At 36.6% G+C, this 22,838-nt stretch overlaps 1 protein-coding gene and 1 non-coding gene across 2 annotated transcripts in view; one reads left to right on the top strand and one right to left on the bottom strand.

The window, feature by feature from the left end:
* LUZP2 (leucine zipper protein 2) overlaps positions 1-22,838 on the bottom strand; it is a 495,906-nt gene that overhangs the window by 17,612 nt on the left and 455,456 nt on the right. The window contains exon 10 of the mRNA XM_032358537.1: positions 7,010-7,102. Within this exon, the coding sequence (XP_032214428.1) occupies positions 7,010-7,102 (93 nt within the window). The remainder of the gene's footprint in view (positions 1-7,009; positions 7,103-22,838) is intronic.
* LOC116600478 lies at positions 20,184-20,306 on the top strand. Its single transcript, XR_004289678.1, has one exon. It is a non-coding gene; the product is annotated as a small nucleolar RNA SNORA9 (small nucleolar RNA).

Raw genomic sequence — 22,838 nt, 5'->3', positions numbered from 1 at the left:
TCCTGGAATTGAACGAGATGCTCACATGATAGTTCTTTTCCTCCAAACTAGTCTTCATTTCCTAAGAACAGTTGTTTTTCATTATTTTTTTTAAGATTTATTTATTTATTTGTTTGAGGGAGAGAGATAGCCAATGGTGGTAGGGAGGAGGTAAGAAGGAGAGGGAGAGACAATCTTAAGTAGACTCCGCACTGAACACGGCTCCTGATGGAGTGCTGGATACCATAAGTCTGAGATCATGACCCAAGTGGAAAACAAGACTCAGATGCCCAACTGACTGTACCAGCCAGGCGCCCCAGTTTTTGTTATTCAATCATATAACACACTATGTCTTTCAGTGACTGATTCTGTGTTCATATACTTTTCATTAAGAGTTCACTTTTATATTTGATTGAAATATTCTCCTTATAGCTGTTTTCACTGGCAACATCTGATTCTGCCCTGGAGAGTGACACTGAACAAGACTGCTCCTATTTCACATTATAGTTTTTTTTCTTTTGAGAAATTGACTAAAATATACAATTCAAAAATATTTATTGAGGTTTTAAGTGAAAGGCATAGCTTTGCATAAAGGAATGGATAGTGATAATTATTGAGGACCTGCTATGTGTCCATGATAAACTAGGTATTAAGCTGGACTATCTCACTGGAACCTTTAACAAGTTATACAAGGTAGGCAACAATTATCTCCCTCTATCAGAGGAGGAAAATGAGCCTCAAAGGGGCTAAGAAGTCATGGCTACACATCAGGTAACTGGTTGAAACAGAAATGAAACTGATCAACATTATATACTGAATCTCCTCTTGAGCTTTTCCCCTCAAGCTCTAGTTGACACATATCATTTGTTGTTGTTGAGCTTAACAGTGTCATTTCTAGAATGGAACATGCTTTATCAGTCTTGGCTGATAAGTAAAATCAGATAAGGGATTTCTCTTCCTTATTCTGGATATAGCATTACAATTATTTGAAATTAATACTGCAACTTCATGTGGTTGTTTTGCAAATGTCACCTCAGTTTGAGTTGGAGCTCATGGTCACTTGAAACTCTAATCTGTTACAGGATAAATATACAAAAAATTAATCCCATCTAAGTGTTAGCAATTAACAATCTGGAAATAAAATTAAGAAACAACTCCACTCATAATAACATCAAAAGGTATTTAAAAATTAGGAATAAAGAAAATGAAGTGCAAGGCTTATACACTGAATTTTTTTTTAAAGGTTTTATTTATTTATTTGACAGAGAGAGAGAGATATCACAAGTAGGCAGAGAGGCAAGCAGAGGGAGAGAGGGAGGAAGCAGGCCCCCCATGGAGCAGAGAGCCTTATGCAGGGCTCGATCCAAGGACCCTGGGATCATGACCTGAGCTGAAGGCAGAGGCTTAACCCACTGAGCTACCCAGGTGCCCCAAGGCTTATACACTGAAAATCTGCAAAATATTTCTGAGGAGATTTTAAAAGATGTAAGTAAATGAAGAGATAACCAATGTTTATATATTGGAAGAATCAATATTGTAAGACAATAATTCTCCCCAAATTAATCTATAGGTTCAATGCAAATTCTGTCAAAATCCCAACAGTTTTTTTTTAAATTATAATTAAAACCTGAGCTTAACATTAACAACGAGATGGAAGATATTAAAAATAGCCAAAGCAATCTTGAAGACAAGAACAAAGTAAAGGGAGTTTAACTTTCCAATCTCAAACTTTCCATAAAGTTACAGTAATTGAGAAAAGTATGGTACAGGCTTAAGGGTAGATATATAGATCAATGAAGCAATTGAAGTAGAGAAGGGAATTCAGATTTTTCATCAATTATTTTTCACAAATGTGCCAAAGCCATTCAATAGAGAGAGTATATTCATTATAACAAATTGTTTTTAAGATTTTATTTATTTATTGAGTGGGGGGTGAGAGAGCATGAGCAGGGAGAGGAGAAAGTGCAGAGGGAAAGTAGGTAATAAATGCAAACACTGCATTTACAGTGCAGACACTTCAGAAAACCATTTGTTTCTTAAAAAGTCAGGAAAAAAATTATCATATCCCATTCTGTTTCTAGGGATCTACTCAAGAGAAATTAAAACTTATGTTCACACAATGATGTTTATGTGAATGTTCACAGTGTCATAATCAAAATAACCAAAAAGTAGAAACAACCCAAAAGGTATCAACTGATGAGTGGATAAGGAAAATGTGGTACAGTCCCATAATAAATCCTATTCAGCAACAGAAAGAAACAAACTCCTGATACATGTTATGACATGGAGGAGTCTCCAAACCCTTACACTATGTGAAGGAAATGAGATGCTAACTAACCACTCCGTGTTATATGATGAACTTATATAAAATTTATAAAGAGGCAAATCTACACAGATAGAAACTAGGTTAGTGTCTGTCTGGGCTGAGGGTGAGAATAGAGATGAACTGTAAAAAGGCATGGGGATATTACTAGGGTGATGGACATGTTCTAAACCTGAATTGTGCTAACAGCTGCACGACTCAATCAAGTTCATGAATAACTTAAATATATGCTTAAAAATGTGTGGTTTGGGGGGCATGCGGGTGGTTCAGTCAATTAAGCTTGTGACTTGTAGTTTCAGCCCAGGTCCTGATCTCATGGGTCATGAATGAGACAGGATCCTCGCTCAGAGGGGAGTCTGCTTGAAGATTCTCTCCCTCTGTCCCTCTCCCCAACTCACACATGTATGCTCTCTCTCTCTCTAAAATAAAGAAATCTTTTTAAAAATGTGTGATTTTTTCGCATGCAAATTACAGCTCAAGCAAAGCTTTTTTAAATGATCATTGTTTTACAAATAAGCTCTAATGTACATTTTTGTTCATTCTAGTTATTAGGAGAGCATGAACCTCTTCTGTTTAGAAGTAAATGGACAAAAATTAACTCATACAATTTTTCCTCCTGTATTTTATCTGATAACAACAATATAATTGCCTTAATTAATTAACATGAAAGTCAGGGTCCCTATTAGACTTTTGTCTTTACTTGTGTATCTTCACTTGATCACAAAGGCCTTTGGATTTCTCAGTTTGATGTTCTGTTGGTTTCCTTCTCTCAACTATTTTTGTTACTGGTTTTATTCAGATCCCTAATTTTTCATACTTTCATTACTTTTTAAATGTCCTCATTTGGTAGTTTCTAGGTTTTTTAATTTCACAGAGTAGAAAAACAAATTAAAAAAAAAGAAATGGGAATAAAACTGCCAACTATAATTTTGCCAATTAAGGCCAGTAATATGAAAATTTACCTTAACAAGTACCATGTACTTTCACTGTATAAACTTAAGTTGCATTGATTAATTTGATTAAAAAAAAACCCTCTTCCATAAGATGCAGATGTCAATTATTTCAAAATATACCCAAAGTATGCTGAATATAAATATGGAAAAATGATTGTATTAGTCAGTGTACTCCAGAGGAAAAAAAATTAATAGGATATACACATACATATATAAGAAGGGATTTATTATAGGAATTGGTTCGTGCAATTATGGAGGCTGAGATATGTCATGCTATGTCCTGTGCAAGCTGGAGAATCAGGAAACTGGGTGATATAATTCAATCCATATCTTAAGTATTGAGAACCAGGGGAGCTGATGATGAGCTGTGGCCAAAGACCTGAAAATTGAGGAAAAGTGGGGGGTATGCTGCTGGTTGAGTCCCCAAGTTGGAAGGCCAAAGTACCAACAGCTCTCAGAAGGTGCAACCACAGAAGATGCATGTCCCAACTCAAAGAGAGAAAGAATTCACCCTTCTTCCACCATTCTGTTCTATGTGGGTCCTCAAGGGATTAGAAAATTCCTATCCAATCCAATTAAATTACTTAGTCTACTGATTTCATGTGAATCTCTTATGCGAACACCCATCAGAAACATCTAGAAATAATGCTTTACCAGCTCTTCTGAGCATGTTGATGCATAAACTTAACCATCACAAATTCACCCCTTGTCAATTTGGCACCCATACGCATCACTTTACACCATACTTAATCTCCAAATAAAGACAATAAGGAGGCCATAATTCTAATATAACTATCTTTCCTACAACAGAAAATGCACTAATCCCTTTTTCAGAAAAGGGTAAATTTATTTTGCTTTTATTTTATGAAACTATGTTTGGATACCTCATTTGGACATTCAATTAAAGCAGCCCAAATTGGAGCTGAGTCTGCAGCTTATTAAAGTGAAGTTGAAGGTATTTTCACATTGTTGTATTAAAATGGAAGCAACCACATTTCATGGCATTAAACACAAATGAGAATATTCTGAGTGATTTTAGACAAGCTGAATAACAGCAGTTTTCATAGATCCAAAGATCCTCCTGCTTTGGGGTGCCTGGGTGGTTCTGATGGTCTGCCTTCAGCTCAGGTCGTGAGATCTCCAGGTCCTGGGATGGAGCCCCATGTCGGTCTCCCAGCTCAGTGGGGAATCTGCTTCTCCCTCTCCCTCTGCCTCTCCCCCTGCATGTGCTCTCTCTGTTGCTCTCTCTTTCTCTCAAATAAATAAATAAAATCTAAAAAAAAAAAAAAAAAAAAGATTTTCCTGCTTTCTTTCTGTAAGTTGAGATAATCAGCAGAATTGGTCTTAACACTAGGGAATCCTGGAAAGGAACTAAGTTCTCCATGCTTAAAATTAATCATACTCTGGTTACTGTAGCTTGGGGTAATGATGGTCCACTAGAGTTCTCATGGGGAGCTTAGCAGTGGATAAAGTCACCTAACAGCTTTCTGATCAATTCCATAGTCCTATATCAACACTGGTCTTGTATATGGTTACATAATAAATGAAGGGTTTTGCAATGGATCTCTCCTACACACTATCAAAAGTCATACACAGTATTTCATATTACCATTATGAGTCTAATTTAGGCAGCTCCCTCTTTAAAATGTAAATATAAGAGAGTAGGAGTAGCAGAAAATCCACTACTAAACAATATACTGAAACGATTATATCTTATCTAAACCAAAGTTTTTCAAATTATGGCTCACAAACCATCCACCTCAGAATCACCTGGGTTGGGAAGAGGCTTACCAGGTCCATGTCAAAAAAGAAAAAAATAGAGGTTTCATTTAGTCCTATTCATTTATAATTTCTTGAAGAATTTTTCAGAATCCTAATTTTTAAAAGCTCCCACATGATTTTTACTATCATTTACATGTGAAATACATTGTGAGTAAAACTCAACCACATAGTAGAATCACCTGGAGTAATAGAAAACATAAATACAACTAATGTCTAGATCCCACATGCCAAGATGTTGAGTTAATTTTTCCAGCATCAGCTGGGCATCGGTATATTTTTTAAGAACTCTCCAGGTGATGCTATTTTGAGGACAGCTAAGAACTGCAGCTCTAAAATTTGAAAATTGATGTTCACACCAGTTCCACTCATTCCTACTGCTTACATCTGGTGTCTTTCCTTCATCTCTATTACTCTCACAGACTTGAAATGTAATTGAGTCCTTAACCTATGAATACTGAGCACTCTCTGCAAGACAAAGTGTAGCTTCTTAGAACTAGAAACTCAAAAGACTAAGATCTAGACAGAGGTCAGATTAGAGTGAGAGCATTCACCTTGGTGCAGGGGGAGGCAGATTTTTGAATGGACCCAGATTAGGACCTGCAACAAGGTAGCAGCTGCTTATGAGACTTATTGAAGGAGAAGGAATTATTAGGGACAAAAAAGGACAATAAAAGTAGAAGGAGAGTCAAACAAGCAAACAACCAACAATTTATGATTTTCAGCAGATCTCACTCCTGATAAGAAAAGTAGATCAGAACTTTGCTTTGGGAATCCTTTTGGCAAAACCCATAGAACTTTTCAGCTTTGTCTCCAGAGGGGACCATCTTTTTGTTTGTTTGGTGAGCTTGGTGAAGTCCCAGCTCTTTTGCCCTTTTAGATGCTTCCAGCACCTCATTACAAGAACAGTTTGTTCAAGGTGCATATGCTTGTGATCAGTACAGAGGCAGGAATAAGGCCACTGAATTACTCTTAATCTAAGAGCTCAAAGTGGGTACTTCTAAGGATAAGACTCAACATTACTTACAAGGGTGTAGCTTCTAAAATTCTTTAATTTTCCTTCCTTTTTTTTTTTTTTAAGTGATACACAATTAAGATACAACCCAGTTTTAAGTGTACAGTATAATGATTTGGTATATGTCTATGTTGCAAAATGACTTTTTGGTAGTTTTAAGAAAATATCAAGAAATAAAAACATTCTCCTTCAAATTAACCCTATGATCTCATAAGTTAATTGGAGATAAACATTTGAAAACCTCAACTATAACCTTAACTCAGACCAAACTCTTTATCTTGGGAATCCAGAGTCTTTCATATTTAAGTCCCAAATTATCCTTTTAGGCATATATACCACTACTTCCTGCACTCTCTTCTCTAGTCATTTTATTCTGATGGTTTCTTGTCTCTGCACATTTACTCACACTGTCAGAGACCTATTTGCTTTAGCAAAATGTTCCTTCCTACCAAAAACCTTCCTGAGTTCTTCATCTGCAAGTATGTCACAGAGATTTTCATTTTTACTTCTTATTAATTTTATTATGTTCTAAATTGTTACATGTTCAAATATACAAAGATTTGAAGGCAAAATTGTTGAGAAATTCATATTTCTAAATTCTCTTTGGCGGCCAATAAAAAGAAAAAGGACAGACTCCATTAATTTATGCATCTGTTCTACCTTATTTTCTTTGCTGTAGCCGGAAGTCTTTGTTGGGCATGTGGTTACCCTCTTGGCTCTCTTACCTCTCTGACAACTCAATTTCATAGCACTCCAAAGAGTCTGGTTATCTTTCCTAACAGAACACCTACTTCATGGACATCCCAAGAACACTTGCTTTTTCAAATTTTAAAGTATAATGTTTAGCTAGTAGATATCACATATAGAATATTCCATGGTGGCATGAACTAGAATTGTTAAAATTCTTATGCCCTTATTTTCCTGTTGATTGCTATGAAAATCATTTTAAGTTATTCTTACATTTTGAGAATTGCACTCAGTGTTGTTCGAATTTTCTTCCTTTGTTGTCTCAACTTGAGAGCTCTCAGTCCTTCCAAGAATGGTTTGCTCAGGCTAGAGAAAAGAGAGAGCGAGAAACAGGTTCAACCAAGAGATCAATGTGACTTGTAAAATACTGTACAATGGCAACATCAGACTCAAGGACAATGAATACAATGGAATTTGTATATATACATACTCAAAAATTCATAATTTTGAAAGTGCATAAAATAAGTTCTGTTCTGTTTTGTATTAGTGAGGTCCAATGACATTATTTTCCCACTGGAAATACTTCTTGCATAGTAAGTCTTAAGTTCACTATTTCCACAAGGAGCTGGAATCCTGTCTTTTCTCATATTTTAAGTCCAAGTATATCTGAGAAATAAAAGTGTACACTTATATTCTCAATCAGAAGGAGAAGACTTTATAACAGCTCACTGTAATTTACACAGAGGATTATTTACTTCAAAGTTAACTAACTAATGAAGCCTGGAAACCTTAAATATTATCCTAAGATTCATCTCTTTAGGAACACTAAATCTTTTTTAAACATTTATCTATTCGAGAGAGAGAGAGTATGAGTGGGGTGAGGGGCAGAGGGACAGGCAGACCCCCTGCTGAGCAGGGAGTCCTATGCTGGGATTGATCCCAGGACCCTGAGATCATGACCTGAGCTGAAGTCAGGTACTTAAATCAGAGTCACCCAAGTGTCCCTAAAAAATTTTTTTGAGGCAGTTTTTCAGGTGCTGGCCAGGGAAGAGTATGCATAATTAATATATGTAAATATCCCCATAGGCTGGCTAAGATTATCTACTGAAATGTGTGTTTCTTGGGCAAAGCTGACTTGAACATGCTGTTAGGCACATCAATCTGTGAGGTTACTATTGTAGGATAGACAAAAACTAAACTCTGTGAATGCTAATGTGCTTGGATCTGAAACCATGATCTCAGTGGATCATAGACGAGGAAGAAAAGGGGTTTCTAACCACTGGGGACCCAGGAAGACAAAGACAAGACTATCGTCTGATCAAAGTACCTTAACCGCTCAGATATTGTTTGTGCTACTTTTACACAACGCTGACCTGGTTTTCCATAGGCAGTTATATTCCTTTGCAGGGGAACAGTCTTACAAATAATACAGTCTTACAAATAATAATTTGATAAAAACAAAAAGCAAAGATATCTCATAAAACTAGTAGAATATTACATGTAAAAAAATCCATAAAGCTAGTAGCATCTTAGAGAAATAATAGAAAATCAAGCACTTTAGCTGACTAAAATAGTTCCTATATTAAGTTACTCAAATGCTAGGCTTTACATATAATAATTGATAAACAACTACATACAATTCTTTTTTGCTATATACATAAAGGAGTTCAGCTTCATTGTATCAGTTCCAGAAGGCACTAAGTATTTCCCCCTCTTAGTCCCTTTTTCTCTCGCATTCTTCCTTGCTTAAGACCCCTGTCTTCTGATCTCCCCTCTACACCTTCTGTAAGAGTAAGAAATTTACACAGGAAAACAAAATGTCTTTGAACAAGCCAGTACTCTGTATTAGATATTGTTGTTGAATATAAAGAGTTGAGAAAGGTGTTGTTTTTGCCTTCCTATAATTTATCCAATCTGATTTTTATTCACACCCGTATCCCCAAAATAAAGCAGATTAATAAAAGAGGGCACAAACAAAACTGTATGCATTTGGAGAGAATGGAAGTTAAATCCATTTAGGATAATTATAAAGGGCTTGATGGAAAGGGCAAGCTTTAAAATGGGCCTGTGAATGATTAAGACAAGAGTGAGTGAGAGCATCCTAGGTGAAGGGAAGAGTATAAGCAAAGATAGGTAGAAAGAATATTCAGCTGTTTTTTTTTTTCCCCCTATTGGTTTACAGGGTAGCAATAGAGTCAACATGAGAAAAAATGCTCAAGAAAAATGCTACAAAGTAGGAAGGCAATTCCAAAATGGAGCAGCAAAGTATGTGTTTATATTTAGTAGCCAAATAAGAGTCCGCTGGATATTTTAACGCAGGCATACGACATGGCTAGAGCCTCTGTTAGGGTGATATAGCAGCACTATAAAGGCAAAAATGGAACAGAGGAAAATTAGGGGGTGGATATCAAGAAAGAAACAATAAACATTGATCAAGTAGATGGTAACAAAGGCTGAACTAAAGTATTAATTCTGGCAATCAAAAAGAGATTGCTCTTTGTTGCGAGCAAAGATTAGAACCTACAAAACTGAAAAATTCTATAGAAATAGAGAAACTTAGAGAAAAGGCAGATTCACAGCAAAGAGGATTATTTGTGTATGCTAATAGAGAATTTAAAGCCCTCGTGACTCTTAAATAGCTAGACACTGCTCAATAGCCATGTACATGAATCAAAACAGCCATTTAATCCAGCTAAAATCTACTGGACTTCCTATAACCTACAAATTACAGATAGTTTGAAGAAATAGGTTAAAAAGTGCAGGGGTAATACATAAATGCTAACAGTGAGGGAAAGTCTCTTCCAGCAATCAGAGAAAGAACCCCAACTGCAAAAAGACAGAAGAAATCCCATAACAGGCATGGAGTAATTTTAGTAGGTTTTGTTTCTGTTAAAACAGCCAAATCACTGAGCAAACAGCCCCAACATCCCTCTGAAAATGTATTTAGTGTATAATAGCATTAAAGGAAACTGAAACAGAAAAGTCACTCATCATTCTAGCAGTAATTATTTTGACTTCTCAATGTTGTCTTTCAGTCTTTGCCCATATCCTCACGGATATTTACAGAGTCACAATTACAGTGCTCATGACATACTTTCTTCTGTTTTTATACACACATGTATGTTTTATCTACCTAGAGACAGACATAAGGCTATAAGCATCCTTTACATGTCTAAATATTATTTCATAGAATGACCTTGCAAAAAGGTGTATTTCAGTTAAAGACTTCGGTGGTTCTGAATTTCAGGTTATAATATGGTGAAGACCATCAGTCTTCTTGGTACCAGTCTGCAGGATAGCTCATATCACACTCATCACTGGTTTAAGTATCTGACTCTTTATAAGCTGGGAACCCATGAAGGAAAGATATCGTGCCTTATTCATTATCACATCCTTTGGAGCCAGTACATATTTTGTTTTCAGTAAGTTTTGTTTTTCCTTTCATCATTTATTTAAGATCTATTTCTTAGGACTAAAGGAAACTAAGAATTAAGGACCAAAACTAAATCAAGAGGAATGGCTGTATTTATGGTAAGAGTAATCTTTCCAAAAGGTGGCAATCGGAATTCCTTCTAGCAGCATGAGTCAACACTAATTGTGCATCCACTCTGTAAAAGTCGTGTGTTTTGAACTGAGATCAAACACTAAAACTAAAACATAGTTCTTGATCTCAAAGAGCTATCATTTGCTGCTCATTAATCGTCATTGTATCTTCGACTTTCCTAATAGCTCCTGATTTCATTCTGGAGGGTTGCCTCTTTCATGATATGGTGTTTCCAAAGTACTGTTTTATGTATCAAATTCCTTGACCCCTCTGATATTGGCATATGATCCAAGTCAGGTCATGATACCTCCATTCTTGGAATACTGATTACATCAAGACGAGGCCATAAATGGTTAGGTACATTAATTCTGTTAGGGTGCCTTGTCCAAGTTGTTTCTATAATACAACCCTTCCTTATGGTTCATATGTGCAGTCTTCTGAAGCAGCCTTTGTTTCTGCCCATTTCCAAGTGTGTTATTTCTATCTTTTCCTTGATACTAGGAGCTCCTGATGTTATATGAATAAAGTCCCTTCATTTAACCTGGTAAAGGTCAGTGTTGGTTGAATGTAATCAAGAGACCTGGTTGATACAGGGAGTCAAATCAATAAGATAAAACTGATAGCAAAACATAAGGGCTGAGATAGAGGTTTACCATGGAAACTAACAGAAAGGAAACAGAACCCAGAATAAATAACAAAGGAGTATTATTCAAAGGAATAATAACAGATTCACCAGTGATGGAGATTACATTTTAGGGTAGATATTCAATATGTTCCTAAAAATGTAAATGTGTAGCATATTAATACATTTTAATGTTTGAGGTTTTTTTTTTTTTTCATAAAAGTACTGTACATTTGTGAAAATGCTCCCAGATTTTGGTGGTAAGGCTGAGACAGGGAATATGTCCAAAATAAAAGGTCTTCTCTATCTATCTACCTACCTACCTACGTCTCTGTTTTTGTGGGCTTCTGCTCCTTGGACAGATGATAAAAAGAGTTTTATTAACTATTAAGTGCACAGAAAGCAGAGGAAGAAGAATGACAGTGTAACTTTTCTCTTCCATAAGTTTGCCAAGGCTACCCTTGTGCTCACATATTAATAAACTGAGGTGCCTGGTTTGCCAATGTCTCTATCAATACTGAAGTTATCTCCAATTTTCTTAAGGAAAAAAATTACATATATTACTTACAAAAACTGGAGGAGATGATACATTGCGTCACCAGTGTGAGCAACGAAGTATAAAAAGTTAAATCACTTTAAATACAAAAATTTAGTATTTAACTGAGGAACTGCTTACATTTAAATATAATACATGTTATCTTTAGCATAGGCTTTTGGCTTCAGTGAGATGCTCCTTGTGGAAAGAAGCCTTGTTGAATATGATGAATTAATACAGAATGGGAACTGACTTTGGAGAAAAATGTATTTTTGGAGTTAAAGAAATGAGGACTCAGATTCTGGGTTAACAGTAAATAAATTGGGGATGGGAAATTTATGTAATTTCAGAGGGTCTCTGTTTTCTGCTGCTTTGCTAACTTAGGTCAAGAACACCAAACTCACAGTATGGTTTTGTTCTTTTGGTTGTTGTCAGTTTTTTTTAACTTTGTATTTTAAGAGCAATTTTAGGTTCACAACAAAAATGAGGGAGAGATGAAGTGATTTTTCATACAGCCCCAGTCCCACACATGCATAGCTTCCCCCATTATCAACATCCCACACCCGGTTGATACAAATGTTATCAAGGATGACCCAGCATCAACACATCGTAGTCATTTAGTGCCCATAGTTTTCACTCTTGGGTTTGGAATAATGTATAATAATATCTACCCATTATTATATTATCAGAATATTTTTCATGGCTCAAAATCCTCTGTGTTCTACCTATTTGTCCTTACTTTCCTCAACCCTGGAAATCATGGTCCTTTTGATTTTTCCATAGTTTTTCCTTTTCTAGAAAGTCTTATAGTTGAAAGCATATAGTATGTAGCTATTTTAGACTGATTTCGTTCATTTAGTAATATGCATTTATGTCTCCTCCATGTATTTTCATGGCTTAATAGTGCATGTCTTTTTAGTATTGCTTAATATTCCATTATCTGGATGTACCATAGTCCAAGACCAGATGACTTCAGTGGTGATTTCTACAAACACGTAATGAATAATTAATACTAATCCTTCTCAAACTCTTTTTAAAAATGGAAGAAGAGTAAATAACTCCAAACTCATTTCACAGGGTCAGCATCACCCGGATACCAAAGTCAGACAAGTGCACTGCAAGAAAACAAAGTTGCAGGATAAGATCCCTGATAAACACGAATGCAAAATATTAGCAAATCGGGGGCGCCTGGGTGGCTCCGTGGGTTAAATTAAAGCCTCTGCCTTCAGCTCATGTCATGATTCCAGGGTCCTGGGATCGAGCGCCACATCGGGCTCGCTGCTCGGCAGGGAGCTTGCTTCCCCACCAGCCCCACCTGCCTGTCTCTCTACCTACTTGTGATTTCTGTCTGTCAAATAAACAAATAAAATCTTTTTATAAAATTAACAAATCAAATTTAAAAATACACTGAAAAGATCACATACCATAATGAAGTGGGATTTTTTCTAATGATGCAGGATAGTTCAATATCTGTAAATCAGTCAGTGTGCTATATCATATTAACCAATAAAGGATAAAATTATATAAGCATCTCAGTATGCAGGAAAAGCATTTGTTAAAACTCAACATCCATTTACTTTCCAAAAACTCTCAACAAAATGGGTACAGAGGAAACGGATTGAAGTGTAATAAAGACCATATACAACAAGCCCGCAGCCAATATCATATTCAATGGTGAAAAGCTAAAAGCTTGTCCTCTAAAATGAGGAACAAGACAAGAATACCCACTCTTGCCATTTTTATTCAACATAACATTGGAAGTTCAAGCCAGAGCAGGTAGCCAAAATAAATAAATAAACAAATAAACAAACAAACATATGGTATCCAAATGGAAAGAAAGACAGAAACTTGCCTTTGTTCACAGATGACATGATATTATACATATATAGAAAACCCTAAAGATCACTCCCCAAACCGTCAGAACTAATAAGACATTTTGGATCATAAATGAATCCAGTTGCAGGATACAAAAACAATATATAAAAATCTATTGTGTTTCTAAATGCTAATTATCAGAAAGAAGAATTAAGGGGATGCCTGGATGGCTCAGTTAGTTAAGCATCTGCCTTCTGTTCAGGTCAGGATCCCTGGGTTCTCAAACTAAGCCCTGTGTTGGGCTCTCTGCTCAGTGGGGAGCTTGCTTTTCCCTCTCCCATTCCCCCTGCTTGTGCTCACAATCTCTCTCTCTTTCAATCCTGTCAAATAAATAAATAAAATCTTAAAAAAAGAAAAGACAAGAAAGAGGAGTTAGGAAAATAATTTCAGCTACAGTAGCATTAAAGAGTATAAAATGCTTAGAAATAAACAAAGATTTGAAAGACCCGTACACTGAAAACTTTAAGACATTAATGAAAAAAACTGCAGAAGACACAAATAAGTGCATAAATATTCCATGCTCATGAAGTAGATGACTCAATATTATTAAAATGTCCATACAACCCAAAGAAATCTATAGATTTAATGCAATCCTTATCAAAATTCTAATGGCATTCTTCACAGGAATAGATTAAATAATCCTAAAATTTATGTGGAACCACTAAAGACCCTGTATAGCCAACACAATCTTAACAAAGAACAAAGCTGAAGGCATCAGGCTCCCAGATTTCAAACTATATCATAAAACTATAGAAATAAAATAAAGTACAGTATTCGTACAAAAACAGAGACACATGGATCAATGAAACAGAATAGAGCGCTCAGAAATATACTTGCACATATATATTCAATTAATTTATGATACAGGGGGTGTCTGGGTGGCTCAGCGGTTTAAAGCCTCTGCCTTTGGCTCAGGTCATGATCCCGGGGTCCTGGGATCAAGCCTTGCATCGGGCTCTCTGCTCAGTGGGGAGCCTGCTTCCTCCTTTCTCTTTGTCTGTCTCTCTGCCTACTTGTGATCTCTGTCAAATAAATAAATAAATAACATCTTTATAATTTATGATACAGATGCCAAGACTATACAATAGGGAAAGGACAGTCTCTTCAATAAATGGTGGTGGGGAAACTGGATAGCAACATGCAAAACAATAAAACTGGACAGCTATTTTATACCATACAGAAAAAGGAACTCAAAATGGACTAAAATCTTGAATGTAAGACCTGAGACTATAGAATTCCCAGAAGAAAATGTAGTTTGTAAACTCCCTGACATTGGTCTTGAAGACGATATGACACCCAAAGTAAAGGCAACAAAAGCAAAAATAAGTGAGATTACATCAAACCAAAAAACTTCACAGGGGAAAGGGTACCATTACCAAAATGAATAGACAATGAACTGGATGGGAAAAAGTATTTTCAAATCATTTATAGATGGCCAACAGGTACTTGAAAAGCTTGAAAAGATGCTCAACATCAGTAATCATCAAGGAAATGCAAACCAAAACCACTATGAGACATCACCTCACACTTGTTAGAATGGATAGTATAAAAAAAATAAGAATAACAATTGTTGGTGACAATGTGGAGGAAAGGGCATCCCACCCCGGCACTGTTGGTAGGAATGTAAATTGATGTGGTCATTATGGAAAACAGTATGAAGTTTACTCAAAAAATTAAAAATAGAACTACTATATGATCCATCAATTTATTTCTCTGAAGAAAACAAAAACACTAACTTGAAAAGATATATGCATCCCCATGTTCACTGCAGCATTATTTACAATAGCCAAGATATAGAAAAATAAGTAAGTGTCCAACTATGGATGAATGGATAAAGATGCAAATATAATATTATTAGATATATATAATATTATTCAGCCATAAATAGAATGAAATTTTGCCATTTGCAACAACAGGGCTGGACCTTGAGAATATTACGTTCAATAAAATAAGTCACACAAAAAAGACAAACAGTATGGTCTCACCAAAATCAAAAAACAAAAAATAAAATGAAGAAATAAGTTCATAGACAAAGAACAGATTGACAGTTGTCAGAGGTAGGGACTAGGTGGTGGCCAAAACGGGTGAAGGGGGTTAAAAGGTTAAAGGGTATACATTTTCAGTTATAAAACAAATAAGTTTTGAGGATTTAATGTGCAGCATGGTGACTACAGTTGATAATATTGCATTGCATACTTGGAAAGTTACTAAAAGAGTAGATCTTCAAAGTTCCCATCACGAAAAAAAAAAAAATTGTAACTATGTAGGATGTGGATGTTCACTAGAAATTACTGCATTGATTCTTTTGCAATATATATGAATATCAAATCATTATGCCATGTAACCAAAACTAATATCATGTTATGTGTCAATTATATCTCAATAAGAACAGTGAAAAGCCAAAAGGGAAATAGGTACATGTAGCAATGTGGATGGTGGCCTGCCACTGAAATTATATTTATTTTATAATCACAAACTTTGATGTTTATAAATTTTTGAATTGCAGATTGAAAATAAACTGTTTTCTTTAAATAAATACAAAAACAATAACAGAGCGTCTACTTAGTACACTATCTGGTATACAATGGAGTCCCCACAGAAATATATGTTAGGTCCAATGGCAAAAGAGTAAATATTATCTTATATGGTAAAGGATGTGATGAAATAGGGACCTTGGGAAGAGGAAATTACCTGGTGTCGTAGTCCAATTAGGTCGCCATAACAAAATATCATATACTGGGTGCCTGAAACAACAGAGTATTTTCTCATAATTCCTGAGGCTGAAAATACCCAGATCGGATTTAGCAGGATTTGGTGTCTGGTGAAGGCTCTCTTCTTTACCTGGAGACTGCTGACTTCTAAGTGTGTTCTCACATGGCAGAGAGAGAGCAAGCTCTCTGGAGTCTCTTAAAATCCTACCAGATCAAGGCTCTAACCTTACGACCTTAAGTACTGAATTATTTTCTTAAAGGCATCTTTGCCAAATACAGCTAAAACTTCAACATGTGAATTTTAGGGGGACACAGTTCAGTCTATACCACCCTGGATTACATGGATGGGCCCTAAATATCCTCCTGAGTGTCTATCTAAGACAGAGGGAGATTTCATTTATATACACAGAAGAGAACACAATGTAAAGATGAGGTAGAGACAAGGATACAGACAGAAGCCTAGGAATGTTCACATAACCACCAGAAATTTTAAGAGGCATGCATAGAACATATTTTCCCCTAAAACTCCCAGAGAAACAGTTGTCAGAGGTAGGGAGGTGTACTGTGAGATTTCAGACTTCAAGTCTCTAAACATGTGAGAAAATAAATCTCTGTTATTTTAAGCTATCACATTTTTTTGTGATGTTACAGTAACCACAGGAAACTAAACAACTACCTCTTCCAGTAATTTAGAAATGTGTTAGATACTCATTTTCTTAGCACTTGAATATGTTCCATAATTCTTCCCAAAGCAAAATAATTTTAAATTTCCTCAGAAGTGCATCCAAGATTCTCTTTTCTTTTTTAAAAAAGATTTTATTTACTTATTTGAGACTGAGTGAACAGAGCTTGAGCATGGGGAGGGGCAGAAGAAAAAGCAGACTCCCTACTGAGTAGGGAGCCTGATGTGGGGTTTGATCCCAGGAACCCTGGGATGATGACCTGAGCTGAAGGCAGACACTTACTTCACTAAGCCACCCAGGTGCCCCTCTCGTCTTTTCACTTCTTTTCCCAAAGCTCGAACCTTTCAAACAGCATGAGAACCTGTCTTAAACATAAAAACTATTAAAGAAACTGCTTTATAAGTGGATGAAATGAGCATCCTTGGCAGTATACTTGTCAAAGAAAGAATCCCAGAATCAATGGCTTATCTTAGTCATTTTCATGTTCTGTTGGAGAGAGTATATATATATTATGTGTGTGGATTTTTTCTACATTGATTTTTATATACTGTGTGTGTGTATTTTTAATATATCACATGTGGAAACTGGAATAGGTGATGTGTGAAGTTCTTCCTTAGTAGCAGAAAGATCCAGAAGAATAATCAGGGAATGTGAAAGTGAATGGCATGGAAAAATAGCTTTGATTCTTAGCTCACAATCGTATTCTCACAGCAATGATAAGTGCAACTATATATATATATATATATATATATATATATGCAAACATATATAAACATATACATCAAAGCATGTTTTTTCAACTGGTAAGCACTTTAAACACAATATTTAGCATTCTTAAAACAGAATGATATAGATTTCATTTCTAACCAAGACTGAATAACAATGATTACATTTACTCTCCTACCTGCACAAATGAAAAAAAAAATTGGAAAAAAAGTAAACAATGGTATTAAGAAAACTGACAACTGACAATGAAGGGATGGTTGTACCTTAAAGAGAGGACATAAATGAGATGTATAGAGCCTGTATCATTGTCAACTAGAGACCAAGAGAAGGATACGGAGGAACTGAAACAATGAGAAATGATGGGCACCAAAGACTACTATTGGTAGGGATGAATTCTACCAAAGCCTACATATGCACTGGCCTCTCCAGAGACCAAACCATGGTCTATATCTTCCTTATAATGAGGACCATAAACATGAGTGAAATGACTGGAATTGTTTTGTTGACTTAATTTATTTCCCAGGGTCCTGACAGAAAAATGAAATAATGATTTTTTTTTTTTTTTTTGAGAGAGCACGCACACATGCATGCACGTGGACAGGGCAGGTGGGGAGAGCAGAGGGAGAAGGAGAGAGAGAATTTTAAGCAGGTTCCGTCTTCAGCATGGAGCCCCATGTACGGTTCCATCTCATGACCCTGGGATCATGATCTGAACAGAAATCAAGACTGGGAGTCTTAACCAACTGAGCCACCCAGGTACCCCCAAATTGCAAACTTTTTAAAGGCAAAGAAAATGCCTCTTTTATCTCTGTAACTCTTCACAACTAGCATCAACATTGACCAAAGGAAGATGTTTAATGCTACTTAGAAGAACAGACACATCACAGAACTCTTTATACTGTATTTCACCTGAACTCTGTGAGGCTGGTGGTATTCGCTCCATTTCTGAGGTAAAGAAACTGAGACTTTGAGATGTTCATGGAGCCACCAAAATCAAAATGGTTTTGGATTATACTGCTAATGATTAACCCAAGCTGTAATATTCTGATTTCTTTCTATTTCCAACTCCATCTTAACACCTCCTATTAGACATAGTCGACAGGATTCAACTACTATATATGACTATATGTCTCTCTTCACCCTCAATTTACATAATAACTCTCCTCAAGCCTCTAGTTTCTGTATTATGTGCTACTGGTAAAAAGAGAGGGGGCTTCTACAGAGTACTCTTTCTGTGGAGTCCGGTTTGCTACAATGTACTTTAACTTCATTAAAGTCTCCTTCAAGATCAAGTAATTGCCTTAGGAATTTTTTTCTTTTTAATTGGGACATAAAAATTACAAACGATTTGAAGAATATAAACACTCATATGTATTTACTAAATTAAATTTACCAAATATATTATTTTTCTACATACTCAGTACTTTGATCTAGTAAAAATCTCTGAAAATTTTATAGATTGTTGACAAATGGAAGTGATAAGGAAAGGTGGTATGAATGCCATTTACCTATAATTTTCCAAGAATCATCCCTTTTTAAACTTTAGCTCACAAATATAAAATGAGACAAAGAGTGACCATGAAAAATTCTATGTGGTGATAGTTAAAAACAATTTTGGGGAGACTCAGAATGTTAGAAAAAGAAGAAAAAAAGGATGAAAGAAAAAAGCTTCCTCCTTGTTCTACCTCCTTTATCTTTATGGTAAAATAATACGCTATAATACAAATAAAATATATCACTAGCTAATATATAATTTAATGTCCTTCTTGTTCTGGGCTCCTAATTCTACTAAAGTCCTCCTGTTTTACTTCAGCAGAAAATACACATCCTTTTCTTTGGTTACCTCTTATTTTTGAATAACAGCTTTAACTTGAAAGCCCAAAGCTTCCTAACATTGTTTCTCTCTAGTTCTTCAGTCTCAGATTGTTTACCAAAGTTAGATGATTGCTAAGAGGAAACACAGACCCTCTTGTGGGATTCTGTATAATAGAGTTATCTCTAAATAAGAGTCAACAAATCATTCCCTAAAAACAAACAGAGCTGACTGGATTCTTAACAAAAACAAATCCTGGAGTGGGCCCAAATCTCCTTTTGGTCTAATGTGAGCAGAAGTTGTCTGTGATAAATTCTATAAATACGTACTATTCCAATTATGAAAAATTATTTTGTTGGACAGGACCCCTTGTGGCAACCTCAGGGTGTTCCGTATCTTCTGAAGGAGTCACACATTACCCTCTCTGTGCTTTTGTTCGATTTTCTTTCTGTCCCAACGTGCTTTCTCCTCTGACTCTGTAATCTGAGTCTTACCAGTGCCAATGGCCCCTGCTCAGTCACTACTTCCTTCTCAAATACCTCGTGAAGACGGCGGTGGGTATGGTAACATCACTGTGATTCCAAGGGAGTGAATATAGATGCAACAACTAATAACTTTTCCAGGAGAGAAGATATTAGAATAAAGTTATATGCCAATTTTATGATATATCTTCATGTCCAAGTGGTAAATTATGAGGAAGAAAAAAGGTGTATTAGAATCCCCATTTTTGCAGAGAAGAAAATTAAAACTCAGATAGTGGCTAAATCATTTGTCCAAAGTCATAATGTTCCTAAGTCTGGTGCAATATTAGGGTATTAGTTTTCTACGGCTTCTATGACAAATCACAACACACTGAGTGGAAAAAAGCAAGGCTAGCATCTCAAAATTCTATCGGTCAGATATTTGACATGGTCTCAGTGAATTAAAATCAAGGTTTCCTGTAAGCCCTCAGCATGCTTGGGTCTGCGGTGCTCTTGTGCATGCTTGAAAGAACATTTTGAAATGGTCTGAGGCCTTTTCCTGTTCCACTCAGAGCAAGGTTACAGAAATTTCAAACAGTTGATTGCGTTCTTCCATATCTGGTGTGCTGGGTATCGCCAAGATCCGTATTCTCTGATGTGGTAACCACTTACCACATATGGCTAGATTAAGTTAAATAAATTTTAAAAAATAAAATAAATAAAAATCAAGGTTTCAACAGGATTATGTTAATTTCTCAAGAATCTGCAGAAGAATATAGTTCTCTTTCACTGCTGGGGGAGCCCACTCATGTCCTCCAGCCGTACCTTCCACCCTCTGTCTGCAAACTAAGCAAATCTCTCTGTCTCTTTGTCTTCCATAGTCACAACTCCCTCCTTTGGCTCTTCTTGCCCACTTTTAAGATTGCTTTACCTTGTGCCCCTATAGATAATCCAGGTTAATCTCCCCATTTTATTTTATTTTATTATTATTTTTTAAGATTTTATTTATTTATTTGAGAGAGAGACAGTGAGAGAGAACATGAGCGAGGAGAAGGTCAGAGGGAGAAGCAGACTCCCCATGGAGCTGAGAGCCCGATGTGGGACTCGATCCCGGGATTCCAGGATCATGACCTGAGCCGAAGGCAGTCGTCCAACCAACTGAGCCACCCAGGTGCCCAATCTCCCCATTTTAAAATCAGCTTATTGGCAACTTTATTTCTGTCTGCGTCCCAGTCTGCTAGAAGAATGACATGAGAACAGGTTATCTCACAAAAATTTAACTAAGTACAATTTGGAAAACTACCATGAAAGATTTCTTTTGATTGCTCTGAGAGTAGGGCACAGTAGAGTGAGCCGACCCATCGGGAGGGTCAGGTAAGTTTTCCTGAAGAAGTAGCCTTGAAGACAAACCTGAAGGATGAGCAGTTCCCCAGGTGAGGAGGCCAGGCAGAGCCTCCTGAGTGAGGGAGAAGAATAGGTACAGGATTGAGGGAGAAGAAAGCTTTCTAATTTTAAGGAACCCAAAGGAAGCAATATGCCTGAGGAAAGATAAAAAGTGATGAAAATCCAATCGGAGTGGAAGGTATGGGTGGCTCATTAATGTCTGCCTAGAATTCTCTCTCCCAATTTTGACTCTTAGCTCTACCCCCAGAGGCATCCACATTTTTTTTTTTCAACATAAAAGCATTCATTGTTTTTTGCACCACACCCAGTGCTCCATGCAATACATGCCCTCCTTAATACCCACCACCTGGCTCTCCCAACCTCCCACATTTTATATAGTTACAGCTTTCTTGTCCATCTGACCCCACACAGATGTCCTCTGTTCCCCCTGTACTGCATCCTCCACAATGCTCATAGGGCAATGTGGTGAAAGACAAAGCTGAAGGCGATGGTGTTGATTGATCTTCCTGACTCATTTCGCCTTTCAGCTTAACATAACAATTCCTGGGACAGAAGGAAATAGAAGCTCCTTTAAAGCCTTCCTCTACCTCTCTTTTTTTTCTTTTTTTTTTTTTAAAGATTTTATTTATTTATTCGACAGAGATCACAAGTAGGCAGAGAGGCAGACAGAGAGAGAGGAAGGGAAGCAGGCTCCCTGCTGAGCAGAGAGCCCAATGTGGGGCTTGATCCCAGGACCATGGGATCATGACCTGAGCCGAAGGCAGAGGCTTAACCCACTGAGCCACCCAGGTGTCTCTCTATCTCTCTTTCTATACCTGCCTGTTACCCAGTTACTTTTCTCACTGTCAGTACTCCAAACCTCACCACTCACCATTTTCAAACAGTCCCTTCTTCTCTTTCCTCTCTTGTTCACTTGTGTGTGTAAACACATGAAGACACACCTGTGTCTGCACAGGGTTTTTAGGTCTTGCATTATTCCCAACAGTCCCCTTCTCTGTTCCTCAGCCCATGGTTACTTCTATCTTCCCCCAAATCCTTTTCCAGATAAATTCCCACTTACGCTTGAAACACACTTGGGAGTCTAACATGCACTAATGAATCTTTCCAAATTCTCCCATGGAAGATCACATTTTTCTTTGCCTTCTGTCCCTCCCTAAGATTTTTTATCATCGACATATGTTAGTTTTCATTTCTAATATGTATAATTATCTTTCTCCCTTACTATACTGAAGACTCTGTTAGAAATCATTTAGTTGTAAGTTATATAATCCCCAACTAAAAACAGCCTAAACACTAAGAGTTATTTTCTCACATAAGAAATCCTAAAATAGGAGCGCCTGGGTGGCTCAGTGGGTTGAGCCTCTACCTTCAGCTCAGGTCATGGTCTCAGGGTCCTGGGATCGAGCCCCACATGGGGCTCTCTGCTCAGCGCGGAGCCTGCTTGTTCCCCTCTCTCTGGCCGCCTCTCTGCCTACCTATGATCTCTCTCTCTCTCTGTGTCAAATAAAATCTTAAAAAAAAAAAAAGGAATCCTAAAATAGAGGAGTTCTTGAGTTGGTTAATTTCATAATCTAGGATGTCGCCAGGATCCAATAATTTTCCATCTTTCTGCTTCTTGTTTTCAGAACACTCCTACATAATTAGGAGATGACTACAGCATTTCTAATTTAATAACTTTCTGAATTATTCTTTTGGCTATAAACTTCCATACATCCACTACATATTTTA

Source organism: Mustela erminea, chromosome 9 (assembly GCF_009829155.1).
Source record: "Mustela erminea isolate mMusErm1 chromosome 9, mMusErm1.Pri, whole genome shotgun sequence".
In the NCBI taxonomy this organism is placed as follows: Eukaryota; Metazoa; Chordata; class Mammalia; order Carnivora; family Mustelidae; genus Mustela; species Mustela erminea.
Note: the sequence above shows the minus strand (reverse complement) of the source record. Positions and strands in the feature narration are given on the sequence as shown.